This window comes from Nelusetta ayraudi, unplaced genomic scaffold, assembly GCF_046127955.1.
Source record: "Nelusetta ayraudi isolate G7.1 ecotype Tasmania unplaced genomic scaffold, CSIRO-AGI_Nayr_v1 ptg000026l, whole genome shotgun sequence".
NCBI classification, from domain to species: Eukaryota; Metazoa; Chordata; class Actinopteri; order Tetraodontiformes; family Monacanthidae; genus Nelusetta; species Nelusetta ayraudi.
Window position 1 is genome coordinate 4,419,468 of NW_027466076.1, and position 25,407 is coordinate 4,444,874.

At 43.5% G+C, this 25,407-nt stretch overlaps 3 protein-coding genes across 5 annotated transcripts; 1 reads left to right on the forward strand and 2 right to left on the reverse strand.

The window, feature by feature from the left end:
• LOC142890292 (cyclin-dependent kinase 9-like) lies at window positions 1-4,955 on the reverse strand. The gene is made up of 8 exons (XM_076029214.1): window positions 4,563-4,955; window positions 4,326-4,439; window positions 3,968-4,049; window positions 3,570-3,660; window positions 1,878-2,044; window positions 1,191-1,362; window positions 906-1,054; window positions 1-407 (listed from the first exon to the last, which is right to left on the reverse strand). The coding sequence occupies exons 1-8, from the start codon at window positions 4,721-4,723 to the stop codon at window positions 45-47; spliced, it is 1,299 nt and encodes a 432-aa protein (XP_075885329.1). The 5' UTR covers window positions 4,724-4,955; the 3' UTR covers window positions 1-44.
• fpgs (folylpolyglutamate synthase) lies at window positions 2,574-22,431 on the forward strand. Of its 3 annotated transcripts, none has more exons than XM_076029211.1 (17): window positions 2,574-2,711; window positions 11,821-11,900; window positions 12,451-12,684; window positions 14,269-14,397; window positions 14,545-14,598; window positions 15,205-15,269; window positions 15,618-15,732; window positions 16,963-17,040; window positions 17,398-17,459; window positions 18,298-18,400; window positions 18,910-18,987; window positions 19,091-19,241; window positions 19,363-19,458; window positions 19,917-20,067; window positions 20,253-20,328; window positions 20,414-20,480; window positions 21,263-22,431. In XM_076029211.1, exons 2-17 carry the CDS (start codon window positions 11,826-11,828, stop codon window positions 21,649-21,651), a joined length of 1,923 nt encoding a protein of 640 aa, XP_075885326.1. In that variant the 5' UTR covers window positions 2,574-2,711; window positions 11,821-11,825; the 3' UTR covers window positions 21,652-22,431. The 3 variants fall into 3 exon arrangements, with proteins under 3 accessions (XP_075885326.1, XP_075885327.1, XP_075885328.1); XM_076029212.1 differs by having other exon boundaries at window positions 19,366-19,458; XM_076029213.1 differs by lacking the exons at window positions 2,574-2,711; window positions 11,821-11,900 and having other exon boundaries at window positions 12,471-12,684.
• LOC142890293 (cyclin-dependent kinase 9) lies at window positions 5,964-10,899 on the reverse strand. Its single transcript, XM_076029216.1, has 8 exons — window positions 10,757-10,899; window positions 10,498-10,611; window positions 10,141-10,222; window positions 9,712-9,802; window positions 9,218-9,384; window positions 8,801-8,972; window positions 7,209-7,357; window positions 5,964-6,775 (listed from the first exon to the last, which is right to left on the reverse strand). Exons 1-8 carry the CDS (start codon window positions 10,798-10,800, stop codon window positions 6,413-6,415), a joined length of 1,182 nt encoding a protein of 393 aa, XP_075885331.1. The 5' UTR covers window positions 10,801-10,899; the 3' UTR covers window positions 5,964-6,412.
• Window positions 22,432-25,407: the final 2,976 nt, after the last annotated feature.

The window sequence follows — 25,407 nt, forward strand, 5'->3', positions numbered from 1 at the left end:
GAATCAGCGAAGCTACAACTCGACGCCGATTGTCGCTGTCAACGCTAGAACACTCGATCAAACTCAGTCTGACTGGTGACGACGCCTGGGCTCCTGTTTGCACTGGCCGACCGCCGTGGCATGTGGCCCCTCCTCCTGGGCGGCGCCAGATATTCAAACATGGACTTGCCGTGGATGGACACGATGTTCAAGTCCGAAGGCATGGGGTCGGACCAGAAGAAGTCGTGGTTGAGAGCGTCGTCGCTGTCTGAGCGCTGCGCTGGGTCCAGCACCAGCAGCTTGTCTATGAGGTCCAGGGCGTATGGGTCCTTGACGTAGGCTTTGAGGCGGTCCTTCACCTTCCTCTTCTGGCCTTTGGGCAACTCCATCTTCTGGTAGAGCTCGTACTTGTCCACACCTGGCCACACCTGGAATACACACAGAGTAGCTGCGTTTCCATGACCCATAGAATTACACAAAACCTGAATATCGCAGTAAAAAAAAAGTGGTGATGGAAACACGGAAACTTGGAAAAACCTCTCAAATATGGCTAAAAGGTTTTGATGCTCTCATGAGGTGGTTTTTCATACGTATCCGTACAGAGGTACATCGCAAAAGTGTCATGGAAACACTTTTTTCGCATTAATACATCAGCAGACGGGGGTCACGTGACCAGTTCACTTCAGGGGAAAATGATGCGTTATGTGTGGACACAGGAGGAGACGGAATGTTTTCTACAAGTAATCAAAGAGAAAAATATTACAACCATTCTTGACAGCAAACAAAGGTAAAAAAAAAAAAAAAAAAACAAAGGCAAATGGAATTTTCGCAAAATCTCGTCACAAAATTTTTTTACGACGGTTACGGCTTCTGCACTTCACACCATGCAATGGAAACAAGAGTTTCTACCTTCTCCCTGTTCTCACCTCGGAAGTGATGGAGCCACACAGCTGACTGATCAGGGTGAGCTGGTGCTGCTCAGTAGTGCCTTGCATTATGGGACTTCTGGTCCACATTTCAGCCATGATGCAGCCAGCACCCCACAGGTCGATAGGCGGGCCGTAGTCTCGCTCACCTGGGGACGACATTTTTAAATATAAATACAGAATATAGGCGGGTGTATTTTATTGTTTAAAGTCGGGAACGAACACAATTGCAAAGCAAAAACTCCTGAGGCACTGAGTTGAGTGCTGCGGCTGCCTCCTTCCTACCCAGGAGCAGCTCTGGAGGTCTGTACCAGAGTGTGACCACGCGGTTGGTGTAGCGGTTCCCCTGGCGGTTCTTGGCCGAGTTGAAAGCTCGAGCCAAACCAAAGTCGGCCAGTTTCAGGACGCCGTCTCTGGTGATGAGCATATTGGCTGCCTTCATGTCTCTGTGGAGAATCTGTGAAGAAGGAGATCACGGCATTGAGCTCGCTGCTATGATTCCTGTAATTTTACTTTATCGTTGCTTTTTTACAATACATCACATACAACGTTTTATTGTTAAGGAACAGAATGTCTGAGACTTTCATTATTATATGAAAGTTGAATTGTTTTTTTGTCTGCAGTGATTCAGTGTTTTCTACAAAAATCAGAAGTTAACAAGAATTAAACATTTAAATGGTTAAATGAACTAACATCCACGTCAGTGTTTCAAAACAACTCTATAAATGAATGGTAACATTATAATTCTTATTCAGCTAAATGATTTAACAATAATAATATATATTAAAAAAAAAAAAAAGCCACAGGGCTTTTTATGGTCAACATTGCAACAGCAGCATGTTTTGCCGTGCGCTGGAACTGTGTGACTGACTATGATGACGGCATCAAAGCTGGCGCAGCGCGTTAGAAGGTAGCGTTCCTTTTCATAGCAGTAGCAGGTGTCGGTAGAAAACGTCTGAATCCCTGGCTCACCTTGTTCCTGTGGATGTAGTACAATCCATTGAGCAGCATCTGCACGATCTTCTTGATCTCCGCCAGGGTGAACTTGACGTTGATGTTGCGGAGCAGCCCAGCCAGGTCGTGGTCGCAGAATTCAAACACCAGGTAGGTGCTGCCTCTGAACCTGTTGTACCGACTCGCTTCAACAGACATTAAAGTTTTTTTGTTTTGTTATGTCATTAAAGTTCCTTCCTGTTTATTGAACGACAAGAGTTCTGCACCATGTAGTCTGTGCTCAAAATGAAATAACTTGAAATAATTAGCATTATCCAAAGCTCAATATTCAGAATCAGACTGAGCAGACAGCTATGTTGTAATTATTTTGTCGGTCATAAGGTCACAAGATAATGGTGATTCAAGTTCCATTATGTAGTTCTAGTACATATGATGGAATAATTACGGCATATTTTTTATTAGGGGTTTAAATGAGGAAAAGTTCTTTCCCAAAGTTCTAACAGTCTGACTCAGCACTTTAAAGCACTGAAGAACCATGCAGCTCTCGTTCCCCTGTTCATAGTCCATATAGTCCAAAGCCCCACTTTGACAGTGAACACAACACCGCACACACAAGCTAATGTTGCTCACAGGGATAGCCCTTGTTTCAGTAATAAACTGAAGTAGCAATGCAACCGGATCTGAGAAGCATATTGCCATGTTGAAAAATGTAATGCATCTGGGGAAATTGTCAAGTGTTACAATATTAGTGCTTGAGGATGAAATGTTGGGCTCTAGACCTTTGGATTTTAGACCCCCTGGTCCTTTGACAACTTCAATATGTGAAACTGGATACTGTGGAGGCTTCTAATGGTGAGTTCCCTGAAATGTGTTGTTGTTGGTGTGTTAGGTTCATCAGCTTTGAGCCAGCTGTGGGCACCTTTGTGACTGCTGGGTACGGGAAATGTTTAACATAAATACATTTTTCTAATTTACTCGCTCATATAAGTCACAATCTCAAAGCTGAGATTGTGTGTGTGCTGTGTGTGTGCTGTGGCGTCACCTCGCAATGGATTTGTTTCACCGAAATGCAAGAATATAAGGCGACTGACACCATTCTGATAAGGCTCTCAAGAGGCAACAATGACAAATGTAACATGAAGATACATGAATTTGTACTTCCAAGTGGCTACAGTACTATTTCATCTGGAAATAAACCAGTTTCAGACTCTTGGCATGTTCAGCCAAAAGCGTTCAAATGCTAATTTGATCACCCTTATTAACATGTGAATTGTTGCTGCCCACCTTTTCCATCCTCACACAAACCGAGACAAAAGCAGAGACACATTGTTGCCATATCATTGACTCTCAGTAGCTTAAAAGACAACATTATTTGGGAAGTTTCTGCAATTCAATTTAGTGAGACCTGGCTGAGAGGAACATAGAAAACATTTCATTTGTCATGGCGATTGAAAAGTAGCCCCCTCGTGCACCCAAAGGTCCACTGTGTAATATTTAGCTTGACTTGTGAATTTTACATTGGTAAAAGCTTAATATACTGCCCATAAATACATAAATACAAAGGTATACTCGCTGCATTGCAATCTAAAATGTCACCCCTTGATGTCGCTGTTTCTTTTCAAAATCTCCAAATATCACACGCTTCACCTTTAATACAAGTGGTTTGTAACTCCTCATAGTAGCTCCTGCTGTTGAAACATTGACACTCACCTTTGCCTCTGCAGATCTCAATCAGGTTCACCACATTCTCATGGTTGAGCAGCTGCAGGATCTTGATCTCCCTCAGAGCTGTAATGGGGAACTGAAACGATGCAGCCACAAGATAAGAAGGGGAATAAGTCACTGCTTCGGTCAAAAGTGAGCCATTGCTAAGCATCTTCTTTTTTTTTTTTCCTTCTTTTTTAAACGAAACTGTAACCTTGTGGCTCATTATTCACGCTTTCAGGCTAACCTCGCATAATTTTAAGGATCGCTCACGTGCTTGTCTCGAGGGCAAAGCAATGCTTATCGAAAAACAAAATGGGGAGTTCCTGCTCTTATAATTTCGTACTTTTCAAGCCACATTGTTAAGTGAGAGAGGACATTAGAAAGGACTTTCTTTCTCTTACGCCTTCTTTCTCGTCGTCCAGGAAAACTTTCTTGAGTGCCACTTTCTTTCCGGTCAGTCTGTGCCTGGCTTTGAACACCTCCCTGTTGGGGAAAACAGACGCCTGACCAGAGGAAGCACCTTAGCACCTCTAAAATACACACGTCACGCACAACTCTACATTATTCGGAAACACACACACACACATATATACATATATACATACATACATACATACATACATACATATATATACATACACATGTACACACACACACACACACACATACATACATATACACATACATACATACATATATATATATATATATATATATATATATATATATATATATATATATATATATATATATACTCACCCATAAGTGCCTTGTCCAATCTTTGCCAGTTTTTCATATTTGGAGAACTCTTCACAGAAGGGAAATTGAACTCCATCGTAATAATTTGTCAATGAGCCGTCATCCCGGTCTGTCCTGCAGAAATATATTTGAATATTCGTCAGCATTGGAAACATTTGAAATACTTGGAAGGTACTGTGATGATTATGATAATACACCTAAATTACACTGTAACCAGCAAAAGCAAAATTGACTCACTTTTCAGCCCCGTCGCCGTTGCACGTTTTGCCTCGTAGCATATTTAGCCCCGTGAGAGTTGTGCGGAACACGGACATCTGGAGGTCCACTGTCTCAAGACCTCCACCTTGCTGGCACTCACCCCGCCACTTCAGAGGCACAGAACCTCGCACCTCCGTCATATCCGACAGCAACTACAGATTTCAACGCAACTTCTCTTCTCTGGATTCAACCGTCAATTACCCTGCTCCCGTTATGATTTGAATTGGTCAAATACGTGTTTTATGTCGGGGTTACCTGACAACCTGGCAACGCAACCCAACCCCCATCCCTCCCTTAGGTGCCGGTGTAGGTAGAGAATGTGTCCGGGGTACTTCACCGCTTTCCCGTGTACGGCTAACCCATAACTAATAAGAAGAAGAAAAAAAAAAAAAAAACGGTCACTCTGGGACCGATGTTCCGTGGTCTTGTACCGATACTGTTCTTGGCTGACTGGTGGACCCAACTTTAGGAATATAGAATCGTTTTTCAGCTAGTTTGTTGGTTTGTAGGTCCCTGCGACGAACCGGATCATCGTGAATCGCTAGCATAAAAAAAAAACGTTTTGCTTGTCAATTTGCCCACAGTGCACATGTCGCGTGAGTGCCTTTCCTGCGTCCGGTACTGAGCTCCTATTGGCCGGACTTCGTTCGACATGACGAACGTTTCTTTGAAGCAAATCTTTCAGACTTCGACAAGGGCGAGGCAAAGTAGGTGTGTCAATCTCTATCAAACAGTGGGGCCAAAATGTAAAACAAAGTCTCGGGTTAACGTTGATAATTATTGAAAAAAAAGAAGAAGAAGAAAAAAAAAAATTAAATCTGTCACCAGATATAACAGCAAACCCTTTCATACGGACCCCAACAAGTTTTGCTTCAACCTGAATATGGAACAGGCAAAGCTTAATACTATATAAAAAAAAACTTCATATTGCACACATGCGAAATCGAATTTCAAATGAAAAAAAAAACTTGCCAAAATAACAATGTAAAAATCGTATGCCTCTTCTTTTATTTGCAGCCTTTTCAAGTGTAACCTTTTTCCACGGGCTAATAATACATTTAAATATAAAATAATAAACCAATTAAGTAATAATATACTTCAATGAACGTCCTGTCCTGATTGACGCACCAAATTACCAGCAGAGCATTCTGGGATTTGTAGTATTAGTGGTACATGTGCTGTGCAATAGTTGCAGGCCAAATTTGGCCCCTTGGGCCAGAGTGTCACACCTATGGGGTAAAGCAACAAACCCGCCCAGGTTGTGTATAAAGAGAGCAGGATTGACTCATTCCCCAAACGTCAAGATCACAAACTTTTCACATTAGGTCCCAAAACTTGCATCAAGAAGAGAAACCAAATGGAAAATGAGGCAACGGGGTGAAAAAAATTCCCCATTTTATTTCTAACAACTCCCCCAAGAAGTTTTTTCTCCTTCGTATAAATACAATCTGCTAAATACTGTGTGACCTTCAAAGAAAGTTATTCAGACCAAAACAGTAGTAAAACAAAAGTAAAAGGGAAGAAAAAAAAAAAAAAAAGACAATTAAACTGTCCAAATAATCTATTAAACAAACCAGACAGCACATTAACTCACACTCCAGAGCAAAATCTGGATAAAAAACATGATTAACGTGATTTGACAACTTGTTGTGTTGAGCCCTTTGCATAATTATACACATCGCAGTAATGTCCCTGGAGGGCGAGAGTGATCTCTGGAGGATGTCCATGTTGCTGCATCCTTTCCTTATCGTTACCTTGGACTGGGTTATGAGACTGGGCGCTGTACAGAAATCCCCACAAGGCTGTCCGTCACTCTCGCGTTCTCCACACTAGAACACTCGATCAAACTCAGTCTGACTGGTTGTGGCTGGGTTCCTGTTCGGATTGGGCGGCTGCTGTGGCATGTGGCCCCTCCTCCTGGGCGGCGCCAGATATTCAAACATGGACGTGTTGTGGGTGGACAGCATGTTCTTCAGGTCCGAAGGCATGGGGTCGGACCAGAAGAAGTCGTGGTTGAGAGCGTCGTCGCTGTCTGTGCGCTGCGCTGGGTCCAGCACCAGCAGCTTGTCTATGAGGTCCAGGGCGTATGGGTCCTTGACGTAGGCTTTGAGGCGGTCCTTCACCTTCCTCTTCTGGCCTTTGGGCAACTCCATCTTCTGGTAGAGCTCGTACTTGTCCACACCTGGCCACACCTGGAATACACACAGAGTGAAAATCATTCAGTTATCAATAATTAATCATTCATTTATTGAGAATGGTTTCACCAACACTTGGTTTCACCAAGACATTGTTGATAATTATTGCCAAGTTATTAAAGTGATCACTGTCCTAACACAGTTCACTAGATCATTAATAATCAAATATAACACAAGGCTAACTGAGAAAATTTGTTAGTTCAGGAGAGTGTAGCAGACTGGTTGCCCTTCATATGACCCTATACTCATGAAGCAGCTCTCAGGCTCAAATAAGTTGGTGATCTCTGCTGTAGACAGTTCCAAGGCCCACTTCTGAAAGCCTGGACGGAGTTTTTAAGGTGGTGGGAACACAAAGAAGTCTTGCAAAGTGAATCCCCGGCTCCAAACCAGCACTGGAAACAGCTAGTTTCTGTCCTCTGTCTGTTCTCACCTCAGCAGTGATGGAGCCACACAGCTGACTGATTAGAGTGAGCTGGTGCTGCTCCGTGTTGCCTTGCATTATGGGACTTCTGGTCCACATTTCGGCCATGATGCAGCCAGCACCCCACAGGTCGATAGGCGGGCCGTAGTCTCGCTCACCTGGGAAATAAAGAAAGAAAGTCAACACAAAAGTTATTGTTTTAAGTTTTTTTTTTAGCCGACTTAGGATGATTTTGATGTGCTGAATAGGGCTGAACGATTATGGAAAATAATCTAATTGCGATTTGTTTTTCCTGAATATTGCGATTATTTTGTATTTTTCATGTATTTTTCCACAACAAACAAAAAATGATATGTATTATAATAAACATATCATAAATATATCAACGCTAGCAGCGTTGAAATCACTAAGGTGCGAACTTATGAGGCAGCGGTTCACTGCCAGCGAACACAACTCCGACTGTTGAGGTCCTTGGTGCTTCAGTAGTCGTTCTGCTTTTTTTTTTTTTTTTTTTTTATCTCTCCCGACACTGTTTTGCTAAACTACGGCCACCAGTTGGTGGCAACTAGGAAGACCTTTTCCTTGAGTGTCGCTCCGTCGCAAATGCGATTCATCGTTCAGCCGTAGTGCTGAATCCAAAAATTACATTGGTTTTGCTCAGTCAGGTCAACTTTCTGAACTACGCTACGTATTTGTTTTTTGACGTTTTTGTTCACATGTACGGGTATTTTCACGTCATATGATGCAAAAATTCTTTCTTGCAATCAACGAAATCTGAAGATTTTGCAATATAATATTAAAAAAACCCAATAACGACTAATTGTTTTTTCTTTTTTTTAATATTACAAGTGAATGAAATGGCTTCGATCTTGCAAAAATAAGCCTGAAAGATTCCTCCACTGTTCCATTAGATAGCGCTTTTCCTAGCACCTTCACGGTACCCCAAAGTGCTTTACATTGGCGTTTACATGACCCATTCACACACACATCCATACACCAATGGGTGGCTGCTGCCATGCAAGGCGCTGCCTCACCCCATAGGGAGCGATTATGGTTCAGTCCTGCCCAAGGACACTTCAGTATGTGGACAGTTGGACCCGGGATTTCAACCGCCAACCCATTGATCATCAATTCGCAGCCTGCTCTACCAACTGAGCCACAGCTGCCCATAATAATGAATTTGCACAATGAAGATGTAACGTTCAATTTACATGTACCTACCTTTATCAATGTCTATTATTCAATTTACAGAAATTGAATGTTGTAACATAATACATTCTGTTAGAAAACAATTTTTTTCTCCTAAAACCTTTTTTGGATTAGAAATATTGATGAAAATCAACTGATAATGTCACAAAAATGTAATCAATTTCACCAGAAGATCTGATTTTTCAAAATCAAATTTGCATAAAAACCTGACCTGATTGAGAAAAAACGAATGCCATTTTTGGACTTAGTGGTGCAAAATGGTCCTAATTCAACTGAAAAAACAGACAACTTACAAAATGTTTTGGGTTTTTTTTTTGTTTTTTTTGTAACCCAGCGTTGTTTCGTATCAAATCGTTTCCTCAATAGTCTGAGGTCTGAAAAAGGTCTCTTACCCAGGAGCAGCTCTGGAGGTCTGTACCAGAGTGTGACCACGCGGTTGGTGTAGCGGTTCCCCTGGCTGTTCTTAGCTAAGCTGAAAGCTCGAGCCAAACCAAAGTCGGCCAGTTTCAGGACGCCGTCTCTGGTGATGAGCACGTTGGCTGCCTTCATGTCTCTGTGAAGAATCTGTGAAGAAGGAGATCACGGCATTGAGCTCGACTGGGACGCAGGGACGTGAAAATGTGATGCTTCTCGCTTCCTTCTCAAGTCGGGGTTAAGAGTGTGCGGGATCAATAGTACAAATTTGGCCAACGGAGGAGATTTTTGGACTACAAACTTGGACACCAAGCGAACGCTTGTTGATGACGTCCTCGTATTTTATCATCTCAAAAATGTGTCTGACTCTGGAGCATCGCAATCCCTCGTCTCACCTTGTTTCTGTGGATGTAGTACAATCCATTGAGCAGCATCTGCATGACCTTCTTGATCTCCGCCAGGGTGAACTTGACATTGGTGTTGCTGAGCAGCCCAGCCAGGTCGTGTTCACAGAAGTCAAACACCAGGTAAATGCTGCCTTTGTATCTGTTGTACTGAGTAGCTTCAGGAAAATATGAAAGGGGGGGGGGGTCATATAATAACCTTCCTGTTCAATATAATGTATATATTTCAATGATGATGGCATGAACAGTTTGTGTACATGCCAACAGCATTCAATTTTCCCCCGAAGTATTGCTTGGTTTTTAGTGTTTAATAGTTAAAATAACCAACAGCAACATGAGTTTTTAAATAAATGTGATTGCGCGATAAGCAATAAAATAAATACAGTTGTACATAAATACATCTGTTTTTTCAAGCTGAGGTTGTGCATTTTGCAAAGTGGCAACATGTGCAATCTGCACTGAACCCGTCTCCCTTGTCATCTTACCTTTAGTTCTGCAGATCTCAATCAGATTTACAACATTCTCGTGCTTAAGCAGCTGCAGAATCTTGATCTCCCTCAGGGCTGTGATTGGGAACTGAGATGGAAGAGGCAGATTTATAAAAAAAATTAAAAAATTAAAAAAAAAAGCTTTGAGTCACTGCTTAAAAAAAACCAAACAAAAATTGGACTGATGACTGGACTGGAAAAATGCTGATAAACATTATTATTAGTTAGTTTAGTGAATTCTTCAAATTAAAATATAATTCAGCTTGCTTTAAAATCTCCGGCTTTTGAAATACGAGGGTTGGGTAAATTCAAAGCTACAACACTTGAACTGAACTTGGGTTATAAAAAAAATAAAAATAAACACAAATAATGCGGTTGCACTGTGTTAAAGTATTACAAAATGACTGAGGCCGAATGGAATCTTACCCCTTCTTTCTCGTTTTCCATCAGGACTTTCTTCAGAGCCACTTTCTTGCCAGTTTGTCTGTGCTTTGCTTTGAACACCTCCCTGTTGCGGGGGGACCACAGAGAACTTTTATTATTCACTTGTAATAGCTGGAGGAAGATATCAATGTTGGACCGAGACTTTGTCTCTGAAAGTTTTACATTTTTTTCCCGTGTATTTGAGTTTAAACCCACTGGTGTTGCGCCAAGAGACGCGGCTGTGGCGGAGCCAGTTACCGCCACCACACGAAACACACGCAGTTCAAAATGAAGACGGCAAAATGAAACGATGATAAATGAAGACGACAGTTTTCTCTCGCTAACATGATGCACACCCACCCAAATGTTCCTTGTCCAATTTTGGCCATCTTCTCGTACTTGGAGAACTCGTCGCAGAAAGGAAATTCAACTCCGTCGTAGTATTTCGACATGATGGCGGCCTCCCGGTCTGGCCTGCAGAGAAAAACAAAACAGCACAACATAATTCTCGTCATTTACGTTGAAACGTGTCACATACTTTACGCTAAAAAAGACGCTCGAATAAATAAAGAGCAAAACATTCAAAAAATAAAAGTGGTAGTAAGTTAATTTATCTCACTTTTCAGCCGCGGCGGCGGCGTTGCTACTTTTGTCTCGCTGCATCTTTGGACTCTGTGGTGTAAAACAGCGCTTCCGTTGCGTTTAGGTTCACCTCGGATATTTTACGACCTCCTTCCGTTCCGCTGTCCCCTTCAGGGGGTCGCCACAGGCAAACATCTGCCTCCATCTAATCTTTTTTCCGTCACTCTGCCCAACATCTTCCCTTTTCCATCACATCCATTCATCCCTTCAAAGGTCACCATGGAATTATAAGTGTTGCAAGTAATGGAATTATGTGATTGCTCATTGCTAATGACTGACTGCACTGATTTAGAATAGAATAGAACGCCTTTATTTATGCTACGGGGGGGAAATTCATTGCATTATTACAGCAACGGTATAGTGCAATTAGATGGAAAGATGGGAAATTATATTAATTAAAAGAAATAAAACAGTAAAAACATTTGTATGGTAAAAGAGGAAAAAAAAAGATTTGCTTTCACAAACAGAATATTTACATTTAGAGGGTGTCTCAAAATATGACTATATACTATATATTTTCAATGATAACCCAATACATAGACACAACTAAGAAATAGTAAAGGATATTCAGTATTTAAATTTTGAAATTTCAGACTTCACCTAAAATATTAACTATAACCTTGTCAGATGAAATTAATTTGACGCTCTAAAGTTGTTGTCATTTTATGCACATCACCAACAATGTTATATGCTGTCCTGTGAAAATTTGATTAACCACAAAAATGACGCAAATTGTCTGATTCATGAATAACAACCACTCAGTTTTGCGGCATTCTTCGTCATGTTGTTCTCAATTTCATCTTGGCACCCAGATAGTGAGTCAGACATTCGCCGCGGTGGTTTACACTGTTGTAAGCGTTTGTTTCTATACATTTTTGGTGCAATCACCATTGCACACTTCTACCTACATGGGTAACTTTTATGATATTATCTTGCTGTAGTATGACATTTTTTTTAAAACATTTTTGATGGCTTATTGTCGTCCTGTCGCAACACATGTGTAATGTCTGAAAATTGTATTTTTTACTGTAGTACCTGAAGGTATCATGGGTCGTGGTACATCGTTACATGAAGTGACAGCGACACCTTGCGAATTGGAGGCCGAAGAGTGTGCGTACAAAGTGAGTATACAGTATAATAATAGTAATATATATGTGGGACGAGATGCCTAATGACAAATAATGTATAATTACTATATATTACCATCATTAACCCAGTCGTCTACAACAAAGGCTTACAATCCCCTGTGCAGCATCATATTCTCTTTTACATTCTTGGAATTTCGAGTTTTTGATGTGTTGAGATTTAATGAATGTCGACTGAGCTGGTTCCAGTTACTATAAAGGTAGCCTAGTACGGTACAATTATGTAGCAGGGACAATTTAACTCCAGTAACTCAAAAACAAACAAAACAAAACCTTCTGGGGTAAAACACACGGCAGTGTTTCACACAGACTTCATATAATAAATAATGATTTTGTTTTTCTGAAATGTTTGTACATTGCAATTTAGTGAAATGTAAAGATTTTGATCAAGATGTTTTCATAAGTGTATTTTCAAAATATTTCAATTTTATTATACATTTTCATTAAATTCACAAACATTAGAATTTATACATAACGAGACAAATTATACGTCGCTATTTCACTTTTATTCAACTCTTTTCGGGAGTGCGCCATGACGTCATCGCAGCCTACGTGGGGAGGAGGAAAGGCTGGCTCCCATATTTGGTGGCGGCTTCCTGTGACGCGGCGGCGGGACTCTCCAAGCATGGTGTGCTTGTCCCGCATGTGGCTGCGCGGGTTCGCGTTTGCCGCGCACTTCACAAGGAAGAAGTGTGTGTGCAGCACGGTCCGGTACCACAGCACCAAAACAGCACCGCAGATGCCCGGCATGGAGTACCAGGTAGGGCTGCGACGACCCTTCTCTCTCCCCCTATCCCGCTGTCTCTCTCCCATTTGGGGGTAGCAGCCCCTCGCGAGTTAGCTCGACAAGCAAAGTTTGTGTGTCTCATCAGCCGCCGGTTCACCTGGCTGTAAAACATGGCTGACTTGAGTGAAAGTAATTGGGGTGGTCGTGGTGGTGGGGAAGACAAAGCAAAAAATAATTGCTGTTGTTGGTGTCAGTCGAACCGAGCTGTCGGGCTGGAACCGGTGCTAAGTGCTAAGCTAAGAAAAGCCTCAACGTGAATTGTGAGAGTTTGCACAACTACCAGCTGTGTTATCAGTGTTGACACTGCATGAGGAGCCCAATGGGCTGATAGGAGGGACTGAAGGTCTTTTTCTTTCATTCCAATCTTTCTAACTTCCTGATGAAAGCGCTTATAAATGCAGCTTGTTTGTTAAAGAGTGTCTAATTTACCAGGCAACCAGCTCGGTTCGGTTAGTAGCAGAACTGGTGGGCAAACATTTTGACTTGTGGGGCCACAATGGGTTGGAAAATGTGACAGAGGGGGAGCTGGAGCAGCAGCAGCAGCAGCAGCAGCAGATGGATGCCTGGTCTATAGTTAACAAAGTCCTATAATGAGGAACGACAGCGGCTGATAATGATGAGCATGTTGCATCTAATTTGTGTGGCCGGTGTTTGCTTGTGCTGTTGGTATTTACAGCAGTATTGCTTCCTTTATGTCGAGCTGCTTCAGAATTAGTTTTCTGTTATTAGGTAGGGGGGTTGTTTGCTGCTCTGCTCCTGCAACCTGGAACAACCTCCAGCAGGCCTTGAAGCTTTTTTTTTTTTTTTTTTTTTCTACTAGTAATCAAAGACAAAAATAGAACAACCGTTCTTGACAGCAAATGTAAACAAACAAATGTGAACATAGTTCTTGTCAAATCTTGTGGGACGAATTTTTACGAGAATTACGGCTTTTCTGCTTCACAACATTGAATGGAAACACCTGCGAATCGCAACTAATTTTAGAAATATCACTTTTATTTTTTCAACAAAAAAAACCTAATGGGAACACAGTGATTGAGGCTATGGGTCTCAATGAGGTGTTTAATCTGAATAAATAAAGGCCAATTTAAAAAAAAAAAAAAAAATAATAATAATAATCTTACCATCTTGCACACGTTGGCACCTGGAAGAAAAACAGAAGCACATTAAAAACATGATATTTGCCTTTGATGTGTGTGTGTGTGTGTGTGTGTGTGTGTGTGTGTGTGTGTGTGTGTGTGTGTGTGTGTGTGTGTGTGTGTGTGTGTGTGTGTGTGTGTGTGTGTGTGTCGACAGTTTCTATTATTGACTCCTTCACCCCAGGGTACAAATGGCTAAGGTCAGCCGTTCATGGCAGACTTTACATCCCAAGTGGACTTCACTTTAGAAGATCTCACTTTAGTTCCTTGTGTCAGTCAGGCGCCCACGCTTTTCCCCTTTACTTCCCAAATTTTACAGCAGAAATTACTCTTAATTCTCTAAATGAAGCTTTCGACCTGAGCGCAGCCAAGAATAAACATGCACTTTATTTGTCTTTTGCATTTCCTTGTGTCGCAGGACGCCATTTGCACCCTGAACACCCTGCAGACCAATGCCAGCGCCCTGGAACAGGTACGACGGGAGAGGGGTCACCCTCGGCTGCAGCTGGTGGCCATGGAAAGCTTCTTGGAGCGCTCCGGTCTCACAGTGAGTCGCTCACACGGAGTCCAGTCCACGTTTGCTTTCAAAAAGACCAAATGATGAAGTGATAACAACGCTCTTGATGAGATGGGCGTTCTCGTCTGGTTGGATTCATTTCTCCTTGTTTTTATCTCTCTTGTTTGTGTGTCAAAGGTGGCCGACCTGGATCAGCTCAATATCATTCATGTGACGGGAACAAAGGGCAAGGTGGGTTGAATAATCCGTTGCACTCGGCTGGTGTTGCGCTCTGGCTAACATGTTACGTATTTACATTCAGGCTGAGGTCTCGGACTCTTGACCTGTGTTTACATACACTCCCTGCAAGAAATCATCTAATATATACATTTTTTTTTCTATTAACATTTTTTACAACTGTAACAACAAAGTCATGGACCATAATAATAATAATACAAGACAAAGGCAGAAGAATGTGACAAACAGGAATATTAAAAGGTGACCGGGAGGTTGCTACAAAACATTACAGCAAAGCAAACAATAAAAAATAACGAGAATGAGAATCTGTCTAAGCTTTCCCAAGACGAGATCTAATGAAAATCCAGGGACCATGAAGTTAATCAGGAATGACACTGTCTTGGAGAGTCAGAGCAACTTGTTCCTTTGATAGCAAATCTGTAAAGTCTTTGCACCAGTTTTCCATGTGAACAGAATTTGGTCCACATTGTTTCCGGTTCATTAAGATTTTACGCTCGGCTGAGAGAAAGGCCGGCTTTGTCACGATGTCATCAGAATCAGAAATCATGTCATATAAAGTTGGGCGAGGTCGGCCTCTGACCCGCGTTTGCTCTGTTTCAGGGGTCAACATGTGCCTTCGCAGAGCAGATTCTCAGAGGCCATGGCTTCCGCACAGGATTTTACAGGTGAATGCGTCATGGGTGTAGATGCAGTACGATTTAGGATGAACGCCGGCGTCCTCAAATAAACCAACGAAGGAGAAGGTGGACGAGGTATCCAGATTTGTGTGCGCAGGCCACCGTAGTTCACTGGCAAGCTCAGGAGAGGGTTGGGGGTGGGAAATGAAAGACGCTGCAATGTAAAATGTAACCACTTGATGTTTCTGGTTTGTCTTCAAAATCTCCAATTATTACACACTGGACCTTTAAAATATACATATATGTTTGTGCATACAGTTTTTTTGTTTGCATTATTGATGACTCAAAAAAACAACCTGCAGTAAATGAACTAACATTGTATTGGGTGGTCAACAGTTCCCCTCACTTGGTCCAAGTCAGAGAGAGAATCCGAATCAACGGGCAGCCCATCGGAAAAGATCTCTTCACAAAATACTTCTGGCAGGTCTACGGACGTCTGGAGGAAACCAAGGTGGGTCAAAGTGGAGACGCGGCGCCGCAGTGCGAGTGCAACGCCCCCCCCCCCCCCCCTTTTTTTTTTTCTAACATGGCACCGTGACAACGACTCATCCACTCGGCTTTATGATTGAGTTTTATCTTTTACAGGTTTAATCTGTAATCGAGAAGCACGGCCTCGATTACTCTCAATGTCAGAACTGTTGGAATCTCACTCTCTGAGCGCTGGTGCTGTTTTGTGTAGTTGTCAGTCCTGGGTATGTTGCCTTTGCTGTGCATTATCAGAGTCACAAGTTGAGCTTAACACACTGACAGAACGTGCATGATGCTCACGTGAGGAGACCAGCTGCTGCTGTGTCTGTTGATTTTGCCCGTGAGCTTATTTTAGAAGAGTAAACTTCGCTTGTAACAGCATCGAAAAGCGAGAAGTAAACAGTGATCGATTGTATCGAAGCACTCGGATGCAACTAATCCGATTTTCAGTTGCAATGTTGCCGTCTTGCTGCAGCTGCATTGCATAACACCACCATTGAAGCAGCTCTGGGTAACTGCTGAGCTTGAGTTAATAATAATAATTTAAAGGTTAAGCCGGTCAAGTGGTCACATTTTCAAATGCTGTGTTCTCCCCCTCCTGAGCTTGCCAGTGAACTACAGTGGCCTGCGCGCACAAACCATGGATACCTCGTCCGCCGTCTTCTTTGTTGGTTTATTTGAGGACGCCAGCGTTCATCCTAAATACCAAACGCAGCTGGATTGTCCACACCAGGCTTCCTTAGACATTCGGTGGTGCAAACCAAATATTCCACACTGGACCTTTAAACTAATAATGATTCTGGTTTTTCTTGCGTTATTTTTGGTGTATGTTCACATGAGTGATGCAGCATCTGGATCGTCCCTGCTGTTTATAGAATGAGAACTGGGAAAAAAAAACGGGTTGTTTGGTTGTGGAAAAAATCTTGTTTACTTAGCAGTTGCTCCATTTGCTCATGAGACTCATTAACATTGGGAGACCAGAGTTGACCAGAGTCCAAGAGTGAGGTCACATCACGCAGTGTTGCTTGTCTTGCTTGCCGTTCTCTCGCTTTCTCCCCTCAGTGATGAAAGAGTCGAATCAATCCTGCCTTGGTTTAACATCAGTTTCCTTCCCGTCTATAGATTTAAACGTAACGCGTCACGACTCTCTGTCTTCACACTGTTCTGGCTTGAAGATGTCATCGGAGATGTTCCCACTCTTGTTCTCTCACAGGAAGCCAACGGGGCCGTGATGCCGGCCTACTTCCGCTTCCTAACCATCCTGGCTTTTCACGTCTTTCTCCAAGAGAAGGTGTGTAAGGCCGTGTGACGTTGCACAAAAACTGTTTAAAATAAACGAATTCTTGATTTCTCATTCAATGTACTGCGCTTTATTCATTTGATTCAAGGTCTGCAACGCACAAATGAATCAGAACCGCACCCTCAGAAATATTTAACTCAGTCTGGGTGCATCAGTTGCTATTGTCTCAATTTGTGATGTCGTAGTTTACTCAGGCCTGCCTGGCTTTTGAATGCAAGCTGCATTCAAACTACTGTGGCAAACTCCATTCCGGCGGGCCGGATTGAAGAGCTTAAAGGGCCGTAGTTTGCCCGTGCATGTGTTAGGCAATCCGTTGTGTCCGACATGACGAGTTGTTTGTGTTCACAGGTGGATGTGGCCGTCATAGAGGTTGGAATCGGCGGCGCCTACGACTGCACCAACATTATAAAGTAAGAGACGCCCTTTAAAAAGTAGCGCCTCGCGTCAAAGGTCTGCGGTCGTTGGCCGGACTGTGTCACCGAGCCAGAGCGTTTAGGGCCGTTGCGTAACCATGTTATTGTTGACACTCGTAACCCTTATCTGTTGAACACAGTCGACGTCGCTGAAATATCCGGAATATTATGTAATGTACACGTACATCAACATTTAGTTTAATTTCAAATTTCAAAATAAATAAATAAATGAATAAAACCTCATCAAAATAAATAGACTGTCAATAGAAATTGTATGGCTCTTATTTTATTGGCTGCTTTCTGATTTAAATTTCAACTGTGACCTTCTTCCATGGGCTAATAAATGACAAATAAAATCACAATAATAAACCAATTAAGTCATAATTATAACATCCTTCAATAAACATCCTGATCCCGTCCTGATTGAGCAGAGCAGTCTGGTATTTATAGTATTAGAAGTACACGTGCTGTGTAATAGCAGCGTGCCGGCAGCGCTAGTAGTGAGTTTGTATTGGCCCCCGCGGGCCAAATATCATTGCACTGTGGGCCAAATGTGGCCCACGGGTCAGGGTTTGACACCTATGAGCAAGAGGTTTAGTGCAGCTTTGCAGAAGCCTGGAGGTTGAACAGGCAAACTCCCATGGTTACTGATTAATGGAAACAATCTGTGTTGTGAGAAAAGCAGCTATTCCAATGTTCTAACGTGTGTGTGTGTGTGTGTGTGTGTGTGTGTGTGTGTGTGTGTGTGTGTGTGTGTGTGTGTGTGTGTGTGTGTGTGTGTGTGTGTGTGTGTGTGTGTGTGTGTGTGTGTGTGTGTGTGTGTGTGTGTGGGCAGGAGGCCGTGGGTCTGCGGCATCTCGTCTCTCGGCATCGACCACACCCAGATCCTGGGAGACACCATAGAAAAGATCGCCTGGCAGAAAGGCGGCATCTTCAAAGTGAGTTTGCACCACGACGAGGCATCGCTTTCAGATATCATAGATTGAAGGCTCTTCAACACGTTTAGCGAGACGACGAGAGCATCAACTCTCAGAAGTCCTAGTTAAGTTTTTTTTTACATTTTCTGAAGATACAGTGTTGGAAATGAGTTGCAAGAGAAACAGATAAACTGCAAAAAAGAGACGCGGCTGATTTGCTAGACTTAGTTAGTGTTGAGTGTTTCGTGTAATTACTGTGTAGTTTAGTTTTTGTATTGTTTGTCTTTAGTGCTGCAACAGCATCGTTTCCCAATTTGGGATCAGTAAAGTACACATTCAATTCTGTTCTATTCTATTACTGAGTAAATCTCAGTTAGGTGTTGTGCCCTCTCAGACAACTTGGCATCAAGCCAGTTTCAGTCTTCTTTCAATCAGGTAGCGACGATGCAGCGCTGCTTTCAGTGGGAAGATTAAACTGTGTGCTGTTGCATGTGAGCCGTCTCTTTATTCTTCCCGTGTGTTTTTTCCAGGCCGGAGTTCCCGCCTTCACAGTCAAGCAGCCCGAGGATGCGACGGCCGTGCTCCGAGACAGAGCCAAGGAGATCGGCGTAAGCGTCCGTCCACGATCGTCCGTCCACGATCGTCCGCGGCGAAATACCTCGTCGGCCGACCTCCCCCGGTCCTAACTCGGCCTGGTGTCTCTGGTTGCAGTGCCCCCTACGGGTGTGTCCCGACTTGGACGACTACCAGACGGACTGCGGCGGCCCTCTGCGACTGGGCCTGGCGGGGCAGCACCAGCGCTCCAACGCCTCCCTGGCGCTGCAGCTGAGCCACGCCTGGTTGCAGAGGAGGTGTTCGCCAGGTACACACTCTCGGATCTCAAGAAGCCATCATGGGTGCTGATGTCACAGCCAGCCAGAGCTCCTGGACAGACAGAACGTCAGCCGGGTCTGAAGGCCGCGTGTGTCCGTGTCGTCCCTCAGCAGGTGAAGGCTCCTCCTCCTCAGCCACCGCCGTCGTCGAGACCTCAGGGCCGCTTCAGGGAACTCCGTTCAAACCCGGCTCCATTACAACGAAAGGTACGGCCTGCTGCAAACTCTGGGCCCCACGCAGTGACAAGCACCGGCTCCTCCTGCTGGAACAGAACATCAGTGCCAAATTTAAACAGACTGGATATGCGGGTGTCTATTTTAAACCAGAGATTCATTGCGGAGCTCTGATCCGCAGCAGCCTGCCAGGAAACCACAACAAACTTTATAGTTCAGTGTGTGTGTGGCAAACAAATCCATCCATCCATTTAAAGCAATAAGAATAATTTATTATTTTGACTTTTTCTGGTATTTTATAATCAAAAGTAGTTCAGATTTGATGAATTTTAACATTTCAGATGTACAAATTCATAGCTTCTCAATTGTCTCACCAAAGTGACTTTTTATTTTTTTAATTTTTTTTCCCAGCCAGTTGTTACTTGGTCTGTACGACTTAGCCAGGCTGCTCCCAAGCTAACCGTGCGCTGTGTGTTTGTGCTCACCTCCAGCTCTGGCGGACACGGAGTGGCCCGGGAGGAACCAGACTCTGAAACACGGAGACGTCACCTACTTCTTGGACGGGGCTCACACCATGCGCAGCATGCAGGCCTGCGTCAACTGGTTCACAGAGGCTGCAGCCCAGCACGAGAGGAACGCCAGGTAAACGGCCCTTCACTGTCAAAGAGTCCGAGGCCCTGTTTGCTGCTCAGTGCTAGTAGCTTTTTCTTCAGATGTGCTGGATTTAAGGAAAGAAAGACACAGTAAACTAAAAAAAAAAAAAAAAAAAAAGCAACCTTAACCACACACTGGACCTTTTTAACTTCTGCTAAATGTCTTCATTGTAGTGGACCAGTGGCCCGAGTTTTGCTGTTCAACGCCACAGGAGAGAGGGACTCCGCAGCCATGCTGAAACTACTGGTGGTGAGTGCACCTGCATCCACATCCTCTCATCCTTTTTTTTTTTTAACTTCCAAGAAGAATCTGATGATTATTTGGTTCTTTCCAGCCGTGCCATTTTGACTTTGCTGTGTTCTGCCCAAATATCACAGAAGCCATTGCCTCTTGCAATGCAGGTAAGACCTTTCGACTTCAGATAATAACTCTGAAAAGAGTGGCCTTCAGTTTATTATAGGCGACCACTTTATAAGTTTGAGATGGTTCGTAAGACCTACCTGTAAATGGTTTTAGTCCTCCCAGTTGAGTATTGCAGTACATTTTGCGTCATTTCCTTTGCTGTGGCTGGTATTGGGACGAGCTGCGCTGCACAGTGAACAGAGAAGAGCACTCCAGCCGGTGCGTTTTGTATTTCGGGTGAACCCTGGCGTCCTCAAATAAACCAACAAAAAAGAAGGTGGACGACCTATCCAGGTATAGTTCACAGGCATGCTTGGCAAGGGAGAGCGCCAATGAGCGCTGCAATCCAAGATCTGTCCACTAGATGGCAGACTTTTACACACTGTACCTCTAAATAAAAGGAAATAAACGCCAGAGTACATTACATTAAATACATTAAAAACTCAATTCCTGTCATATACATAGAGCAAAGGTCTTGCTTGCACCGTCATATTTCTAAGGAAGCCTGGTGTGGACAATCCAGCTGCCTGACAGCATGTTTGGTATTTGGGGTGAACGCAAACGTCCTCAAATAGACCAAACAAGAAGAAGAAGGTGGACGAGAAATCCAGGTTTGGGTGTGCAGGCCACCGTAGTTCACTTGCGAACGAGGGAGAGGGAGAGACAGTGAAAGACGCTGCAATCTGAAGTGCAACCACTTGATGTCGCCGTTTCTTTTTGAAAATATCCAAATACTCCACACTTGGAACCTTAAACTCACCCTTCCTGTTCGGCCCGGCAGACCAGCAGAACTTCAACGTGTCTGTGGAGAACATGCTGACACGCTGCCTGGACAACCAGAACAGCTGGCGGCGGCACAACAGCCGGCACCACGAGCACAGTGACGGGCCGCCGCAGCTCTTCATCGAGGACGGCCTCCCGCTGGGCTCCAACCAGACGACCCACACCCTGGTCTTCCCCTGCATCCTCAGCGCCCTCCGCTGGATCACCCAGGGCCGCGACCCGGAGCTGGCCGGCTCGCCCGAGGACGCCGCTGCCGCCTTCCCCGTGCGGCCCAGTGTGGCGGCCCGAGCGGCCGCCCTGCGCGGCGCCGCCGAGATCCACGTGCTGGTGGCGGGGAGCCTCCACCTGGTGGGGGGGGTACTCAAGCACTTCGACCAGTCCAAGTAGGAGCACCACCTCCTCCTCCTCATGCGTGTAGGGACCAAGGCAGCTCTCCGGTTGTCGGACTGGTGGCCCATCTTTACCGCGAGCCTTAAATGCACCACCGCACGCAAACACACACACACACACACACACACACACACACACACACACACACACACACACACACACACGTGGAGCTCTCCACCTCTTGTCTTAACTCTCAAGTCAAATGTTTACAGGACCTGCACAAGACACATGTAGAGTAAAGTGTATGTGTGTGTGTGTGCGCGTGTGTGTGTGTTCACTTCATTCATACCTGGTGAAACCAGAGTAGAGTTTTTAATTAATGTTCGGAATTTTACTGCACAGGAGCTGCGGTACACTACGTACTACTACTGCGACCACTACGACACCACTGCTAGTACGACGACGTGCACGTGAGGTCTTTTATGTTTCAGACTTCTCTTCCTGAAAGAGCCTTTTAAAGTCTTGGAATAGATTTTCTACGTTTTATTTGAAGAGGATAAATTCAGACTTTGGCGTAAAAGTACAAAGCCGACCGATCTTGATGTAGTGAGTACATTTTTTTGTAAAAACACAAATGCGTCAGACGATATGAAGAAAAATCCCATTCTTTGTTTGACTCTACAGCTGTGGGGAATATTTAAGTGGTCTTAAAGTCTGTAATGTGCCACAAATATGTAAATCTTGAAAATGACAAGGAAAAATGTATTTAAGAGAAAAGCCAGTAAAGAGTATGAAATCGACGAAGATCAGAGTCAATAAAAAAAAAAATCCATTGTGCATTGTTTTCTTTGTTGTTTTTCCACCCCCTGTTTTTATTAGTTTGAACACAGACTCCTGGATTTCCTAGAGTTTGGTTTGTTCACCAACCAGTCGAACCAAGAAATCCTGAGACATTTGCTTCCGTTTTCAAACATAGGAAAAAAAAATGCATTACATTAAGAATCAGAAGCCAGAGCATCGAGATCGAGACAACAGCAAGACTGAATATATCAAAGAAAAATAACAACAAAACAGAATCACAATGTTTCAATAACGTCATTTCAAAGAATAGCCTGTTGGGCAAACAAAACTGCGACCCGAATCTTTTCGGCTTCATGTCGAAGCCAGGCTTCCATTTCTAGGGGGCGTCAAGCACCCTCACCCTCTGCTGGACCTTCTGGGCTCTTCTGATTCTCTCCTCGTGGAAGCCCTGCTGGTGCTGGTGCCGTTCATCCAGCGCGGTCAACCACTGCTCCCTCAGTCTGGCCAGAGACGGAGCGGACATGGGGGAGAAGAGGTCAATTATACAATCAATAACTTCGTATTGTGCACATGCAAAATCAAATTTCAAATGAAAAAACTCGGTAAGATTAATAAAAGTGTAAATGAAAATCGTATACCTCTTATTGGCAGTTTATTTTATATAAATTTCGAAATAATGCATTTAAAAATAGAGTAACAACAATGAACCAATGAAGTCATAGTAATAATATCCTTCAATCAATGTCCTGTCCTGATTGATGCACCAAAAATACCAGCAGAGCATTCTGGGATTTCTAGTATTAGTGCTACATGTGCTGTATAATATTGGCAGGCCAGCTCTAGTAGTGATTTAGTATTGGCCTCACAGGCCAAATATAGTAACACTGCGGACCAAATACGGGCCACGGGCCAGGGTTTGACGCCCATGTTTTAAAGGCTTGTCTATGGACCGTGCCAGTTCTGCGGTGCTCATTAGAGAGGTGGTAGTGTCATTTTATGATATGTTTTTGTTTGGTCGGTGGTGCAAATGGGTTTTTTTAATACTGCTTTAGAACAATGCAAACATAAATATTACATAAATATAAAAAAATACCCTTTACATTTGAGAAGGTTGAAATGAGAGCCGGCGTGGTAGCGCAGAGCCGAGGCCTCATCACATTTGCAGACGACACCGTCGTTTCCTCGCGCAACTTAATGGAGATGTTCAGTGCAACTCGATCTGATGCTAAGAGCTAATTACGTTATGGAAAAATACCAAACTGTGTGTGTGTGTGTGTGTCGGCTGTGTGCGGATTAATATTGTTGTGTCTGCGTTATGCATGTGTCATCTCTGTCAGCGGAACCTGGTGTGTGAGTTAATCTGCTCTGCCGTGTGGCTCCATCACCGTGTGTTCACCCTGATCTCTGGGATCTGACGGTGTTTGAAGGCTCGAGTGGCCTCTCGGCCACATTCTCAGGCTACTATGTGATGACAGACGGAGAAGCCGTAAACATAAGTGGCACATTTCCCCCCGCTAATCGACTTATGAGGGGGTACGGGGGACAAAGCCAAAGGATGCTAATAAAGGTTATTTTTAATGCTCGTTTCTTTTCGTCTCTGATCCCTGTTGAACCCGGATGATCGCCGGGCCAAACTAATGTCCCGGCCCGGCCCGGCCCGGCCCGTCTGTTGCGCTGATGTCACAGAGCAGGAGGAGGAGACGTGGTGTGTTCTGCTCGGACAGCACAGTTACAGCGTGTTGTTGTGACTAGATTGAAGTCTAAATGAGGAGACCATGTTAAAATGAAAAATCATGAAACGAGCTACGGTAATCGAAGCGTGCACCTATTGCATATAGCTAGCTAGCCTTGCCTAGTCATGGATTGTGTCAAACAAAATAATCTTAGATAATAATTAACATTACGATGTTCAGTGATTCAGACCAATTAAGAGCAGTGTGTTCAAATCACATCATCATGTTTGCCATCTAAATTCATCAATGAAAAATATTGAAGATTAATAAGATAATAATATATATACACACACACAAACCTATATGTATATATATATATATATACATTTAGACTTAATTAAACACAAAACAAAACACCTCAAAACATCCCTCACAAAAGTAACTTCAATCTAATAAGTGCTGACCGTGTCAGAGAGCTGCTCCTCGTGCGGTTCTCCTCTTGGTGCATCATCTCACTGTGCTGAAATATCCTCTGCTCCCAGTAGGACTTCAGCTTCTGTTTGTCGTGGATCCGTGCAGCGTTCATCATCATCATCTGCGTATGAAAACCCCTGCGCTCGTATTGACGGGACAAAAACATCTGTTAAAAAAAAAAATCCACCAGAGATGAAAGAAAAGCATTTCTAGTTTTGTTAGGTTTCAATGTTAGGTTAACTGCGAAAGCCCTGCAGAAACTGACCAACTCACTTCTATCTCTCCAATTTCTCCTTCCTCTTGTCTTCTTTTCGTCCACTCACTCTTTGTTCACTATTCCTGTTATTTCCTTCTCTTTTTGATCCCTTCGTCCTGCCACATCCTCCCCCTCCGCCTCTCTCTGTGCCCTGTCACACACTTCCAACCCCTCCCACACGCAGTTCAACTCAAATGGTAAATAGTAATTGTCAAGAGGTGTCTTTGGTTTTGTTTGTTTTTTGTTCATACTAATAGGTGTAACATTGTACTTCTGTTAATTACATAACCAAATGTTGACTGTCATAGAGAAATTAGACTGGCGTGCTGCACGTTTCTATTGTTTGCACACTGTTGTTTGCCATGTCCTCAAAATTTGTTTCATTTAATTTCTGCAACAAAAAACCCACATCTGCACCATTAAAACTACCACTTATTACATGAGCAGCACATCCAAAAAAAAACTGTTTCCAAATTTTCCTTCCATCTTTTGGAGTCTCTGCCTTGGTTTTGTCTTGGTGGGCACTTTGGTAAAGATTTCTCAGGTGAAGGTGAAGTGTGTGATATTTGGAGTTTTGAAGAAGAAACGGTGACATCATGTGGTTACATT